At 43.5% G+C, this 5,680-nt stretch overlaps 1 protein-coding gene across 1 annotated transcript in view; it reads right to left on the bottom strand.

Annotated features, from left to right (window-relative positions):
• Nucleotides 1–4,974: 4,974 nt before the first annotated feature.
• Nucleotides 4,975–5,680, bottom strand: part of Tpbg (trophoblast glycoprotein) — a 4,283-nt gene continuing 3,577 nt past the window's right edge. The window contains exon 3 of the mRNA XM_013032258.1: nucleotides 4,975–5,672. Within this exon, the coding sequence (XP_012887712.1) occupies nucleotides 5,031–5,672 (642 nt within the window). The 3' untranslated portion in view covers nucleotides 4,975–5,030. The remainder of the gene's footprint in view (nucleotides 5,673–5,680) is intronic.

Below are 5,680 nucleotides of genomic sequence, written 5' to 3'. Positions count from 1 at the left end.
CTGCTTTACTGTTAAAAAAAGAAGTGTCTGTGGATAGCTTTAATTTTATCAAAAATGTCTTTATGGTGTTGGTGATAAATGTCTTTATGATCTTTATGACTGACTGGATTTAGGAGCAGGAAGAAAGCATGGCTCAATTGTTGTTAATTGTGAAAGTCCTCAGTGGTTTTTCTTTGGTTATTGTTGTTGTTTTTTCAGTGTGGTCTTTGGAGAACAATAAAATTGGGAAGCAGAAATGATATGATGATAAACTCTTGAAAACTACAGTGGCAAAGTTTCTCCTGTCCTCAACTCCATAAAGATCAGGTCAAAGGGATAGAGTGCCATAAATCCTTAAAAAAAAAATCAGTTCCATCTGTACCTTCTTTTTCATAGCCACGTGTTTGTGGTGTATGGGGGGGTGAAAGGAAGGGGTATCCTGGGGCTGGAACTCAAGGCCTGGGCACTGTCTCCGTGGGTTGTTTTTGTTTGTTTTGTTTTGTGCTCAAGACTAGCTTTCTACCACTTGAGCCAGACAGCTCCACTTCTGTTTTTTTTTTTTTGTTTTTTGTTTTGGTGTTTTAACTGGAGAGAAGAGTAACCGGAGAGGATGGGTAGGGTTGGAAGAGATGGGGAAAATGATGAAAGGGAGGAGTGATGTAGAGTTGTGGATCAAGACACAATGTACTCTGACATGTTAAATCGAAACCCCTTTGTACAGCTACTCAAGGATAATAATAATAATAACAGAAGAATACCATGTAAGAGTTTTCAAAAAGGAGAAGAAAAAAAATCTATCAAATGTACTTCAAAGTCCCATTTTTTTGTTGGTGGTGGTCGTGGTTGTTGGCCATGGGTCTTGAACTCTGGACCTCAAGACTAGCGCTCTGCCACTTCAGCCACAGCACCACTTCCGGTTTTCTGGTGGTTAACTGGAGGTAAGAGTTTCATGGACTTGGGCTGGGAAGGTGGCTCAGTGGTAGAGTGCTTGCCTTGCATGCATGAGGCCCTGGGTTCGATTCCTCAGCACCACATAAGCAAAAAGCCAGAAGTGGCGCTGTGGCTCAAGTGGTAGAGTGCTAACCTTGAGCTGAAGAGCTGAGGGACAGCGTCCAGGCCCAGAGTTCAGGCCCCATGACTGGACCCAAAAATAAAAAAAAGAGTTTCATGGACTTTCCTACCCGGGCTGGCTTTGAACCGAGATCCTCAGATCTCGGCCTCCTGAGTAACTTATTTTATAGGAAAAATGCCGTCAATAGCTATATAACTATGCCAATAGGTCACCACTGGGTCACACATTCTGGCCGCAGAGAGCAACCCCAATAAGTTCACTAGGCACACATGCTCGCTGCCATGGGTAGAGTCCATTATAGGATCAAACAGCTCATTATCCCAGGACTTTTACTACCTTAAAGGGAAATTCACTGGACATTTTAACAAATCAAGGGGCGTTTATCCTAGGTAATTTTTGTTTTTTTGTCAGTTGTGGGGCCTGAACTCTGGGTCTGCACACTGTCCCTGGGTGCTTCAGCTCAAGGCTAGCACTCTACCACTTGATCCACAGCACCACTTCCTGCTTTTTCTGCTTATGTGGTGCTGAGGAATCGAACCCAGGACCTCATGCATGCAAGGCAAGCACTCTACCACTGAGCCACCTTCCCAGCCCTTGTCCTAGTTTTTTTTTTGTCTTCAAATGAAATTTCTAGAAGATAAAGGATGTATTCTAATGAACACTTACGCTTTGTAATGAAGTATAACAGCAACCCAAATATTTTATTAAAAAAGATTGTTTCTAGGAACAAAAATGCACAATTGTAAACAACAGCATTTAGAACCCGTATAATTATTTTATTTTTAGATAAAGTCAAAATACTTTCCTTTTTAGTTCATCTTCCTAGAATTTTATATACTTCCTAGATTTGGCTAATATCTACCGAAGAATATAGCATTATCTTATCAGCTCATAAACTTAAGGAGTATTGTAACTGTACAACTACCATAGCCTTGTCACACAGTTTATTTTACATTTATTTATTATTTATTTGTAGAGTACTGTCATAGTGTTGGGGCTTGAACTCAGGGCCTGGACACTGTTCCTTAGCTTTTTCGCTCAAGGATGGTGCTCTATCACTTGAGCTGGGGCATAGCTCCACTTCGGGCTTTTTTGGTGGCTAACCGGAGATAACGAGTCCCACACACTTTCTTGCATGAACTGGCTTCAAACTGCAATCCACAGATCTCCGCCTTCTGAGTAGCTAAGATTATAGATGTGAAACACTGGCATCTGGCTAGACTGTAAAACATTTTTTAACCTTAAGAATGTTCTATGTCTGCATTTTGGAGAACAGCAAGGGGTGATGGAAGAGAAGACAAGGCTATGTCACATAGGAAGTTGCTACCAGGGAAGAAACAGGAGGATAGACCAGAAGGAGGAACAGAATGCACTTGCCCTGGGAAAACCCAGGCTTCTTGCAAACATCCACCATTGCTTGCCAGAGGTGAGAACAGTGGACCGATGCTCTCCTGACTCTTAGAGGAAGCTCCGATTTTGACTGTTAGACAATCAGGTGATATAGGAATAATCCTTTCGAATAGAGAGGTTCTAGCAAGAATCTGTCCTTGAGTTTTATTCACTCAAGGTTCTACTACCACTTGAACCACAGCGCCACTTCTGGTTTTCTTTGGTAGTTAATTAGAGGTAAGAGTCTTGTGGACTTTCCTACCTAGGCTGACTTGGAACCTTGATTTTTGGGTTTCAGCCTTCTGAGTAGCTAGGATTACAGGCGTGAGCTACCTGCGCCCAGCCAATATTTTATTTTATTTTTCTTTAAATTGCCAGACATGCCAACCAACATCTATCAGCTGCTTATTCCTAAATACTTGCTGTTGTTAACTACTTGCACTATTGAGTATGTGGTCTTATCTTCATTATTCAGCCAGTTTATGCCATCCAGATTTCAAAACTTTCATGAAATGTTACACATCAAATGTTTAGCTTTTCCTTCAGGAAATTAAGGAATCAAATATATAATCAAGAAACAATACTGTTTCATACACTAAGCCATATGAAACTTAGGTATAAAATTCATTGTGCTATCTAATCATCTAATCTAAGCAAGGAATCAAGTTACATATTTTAGCCCTATTCTGAAAAACGTCTAAATTTATTTCAAAGATGGAATACACAAAGATTTCTAGAACCTAAGGTAGGGTCTAATTCTATTTTACTTATGAAACCAGGGAAATGTGTGTTTAATTTCAAACATACAGGAAAACGTAACGAATTTAAAGGGGAAAGCTAAGATGCATTCCTTCACATTTCCCCACTATTTAAATTAGGAAATAATGATTAAATTTAAGTCACTTGTTATAATAAGTGAAGACTGATTAGTGACATTCACTGTACAGCTTTAGTGATTGATCATGATAAACTCAAAAACAGGAGAGGAAGAGACATGATCACTCATCAATAAATACATCCATATAAACTTATTTATATCAATAAAGTTGCCTTTTATTTCTGCCTAAATATGATTTATTCCTTATGAAGCTATAAAAACTACAGAGTGTAGCTAAAAAATAAGCGTCCTTACCTTCTTAAGTACAGAGCTGAAGCACCTGTTATTATTAGTTGAGTGGCTTGTTTAGACCCAGACATTTATCTCTGGTTATTTCCTCAAGCTGAAGTTCAATCAAGACACATTTTCAAACGCATCAATTACACCTCCGATAAGCACTGGAGCTTGTATGCTGCACTTCCAATGTCTATTAACAATAACCTTAAGAAAATCAAAGTCTCAGCAATGTTTGCAAATTGATTTTTTAAATCTTTATCCTGCGTCAGTAAACTACTTCAATGTCATACACTGATACTTACATTGGCTTTACACTTTTGCTTTAACAAGTGTGAACACATAGCACCATTTCGATCAGAGAGAGTTCTACTTAGTAGACAGACTTGTCCTTTCCTAACAACTCCAGGAGTCTAGAAAAGGCCCCAAACTATCAACTGTTCTCTCTTGGCAACTTCAGGAAGCTCTTACAAAACCACTTCCTGAATAGCATTAAGGACCATGAGAAACCTAGTCACATAAAGCATAAAAACATATCTATTTAAATCCTAAGAGAATCCACCATTTCAAAACTTATCCAGTTTGATGGCCAGTTATGTTCTCTAATAACTTAATGATCGGTTTCACCAAGTCTGTGAGGACCATTGCCCTTCATCATTTTTTTTTCAAATACCAAAGTTGAACAGACTGTACTTCTTTCAAGAATCTTTATTATTATTATTATATTTTGAACAATTCAATCTGTTAGATTTCAATGCAGTTTATAAAACAAAGCAAAACCTCAGGACAGTTTCATATAAACTGCAATCAAAAGGAAAGAGTAAGTTACTTTGCAGAGGAGTTATCTGAGGTTGCAAGTGATTATTCACTTTTGTAATATGCAGAACAGCAAAACGTAAGCATGCTCCTGGGGGCTAGCGGGCGTGGGGCCACGCGCGGGAGAAGACGGCCTCTCCTGCCTTCTATGGTTACTTTTTTGTTTGTTTTTTTAAAAGAGCTTGCTAAGGTCTGCAGGCAGTTTATGGGATGCAATCATTTTCTCCATAATTTAGGTACAGAAGAATAAAACTGATATTAATGAACAAAGTATTTCTGTCCAAAAAACAACAACAAAAAAAAGGTTGGAGCTATCTGTGTAGATAACTTGCTACACCATGAAATGTACTAGAGAAAGAGAGAGTCATGCTGAAAGTTGAAAAGAAAATCCCTCCACACGAGTTGAGTTCCAGGAACAGAACGAGGCTCCCACAGCCAGTGTCCAGCCGTCCCACGTGGCGCGTGAACAGCCAACCTCCCAGACGGGGGAGCGAAGGCCGACACTGCCATCAGTCCGAGTCCAGGGCGGCATGGGGGGGGGGGAGATGGCCCGGGATGGGGGGGGGGAGAGGATAAGCTGGAGTCTATGCCTCATGCAAGGCCGCACTGTCCGTCTGTCCGTCCGTCCGTCGGTCCCTCCCGCGCGCCCCGGGGAGACGGCGCTCACACGTCCGAATTGGAGCTGAGGTTGGTGAGCCGGGGGTCTGCGCTGACCTCGTAGCGGTAGTGGTAGCCTTCCATGTGGTCCCTGCACGCGTCCCGTATGTTGTGCACCCACTTTTTAATCCCCTTGCGGTTCAAGTACAAGACTAGGAGGAAGATGGCGCCGATGAGGGCCAGCACGATGCCCAGGAAGACGTAGGATGTCTGCAGGGAGGGCGGCAAGATGGGGTCGCAGTCCAGGTCGGCGCCGTCGAGCTCCAGGAGGCGGCGATCCCGCATCTTCTCCGGGAACGCACAGCGGAGTCGGGCCTTGCCGCGCACCGCCTCGGTCTCCTGGAGCCAGGTCACCATGTCCACCATGTGGCAGTCGCACACCCAGGGGTTGTCGTCCAGAAAGAGGGTGAGGCGGGCCAGGCCGCGCAGCTCGGCCAGCGTGGCGTTGTGCAGGACCTTCAGCGCGTTGTCCTCCAGGTGCAGGCTCTCTAGCAGGCTCAGGTTGCGCAGGGCGCCGGCACCCAGGCTCACCAGCGAGTTGTTGCGCAGGTCCAGGTGGCGCAGGCCAGGAAGCAGCGCGCCCAGGTCCCGGGGCAGGTGCAGCAGGCGGTTGCCCGCCAGCTCTAGGCGGCGCAGGCCGCGCAGCGCCCGGCCCG

Source organism: Dipodomys ordii, unplaced genomic scaffold (assembly GCF_000151885.1).
Source record: "Dipodomys ordii isolate 6190 unplaced genomic scaffold, Dord_2.0 Scaffold152, whole genome shotgun sequence".
Classification (NCBI taxonomy): domain Eukaryota; kingdom Metazoa; phylum Chordata; class Mammalia; order Rodentia; family Heteromyidae; genus Dipodomys; species Dipodomys ordii.
Note: the sequence above shows the minus strand (reverse complement) of the source record. Positions and strands in the feature narration are given on the sequence as shown.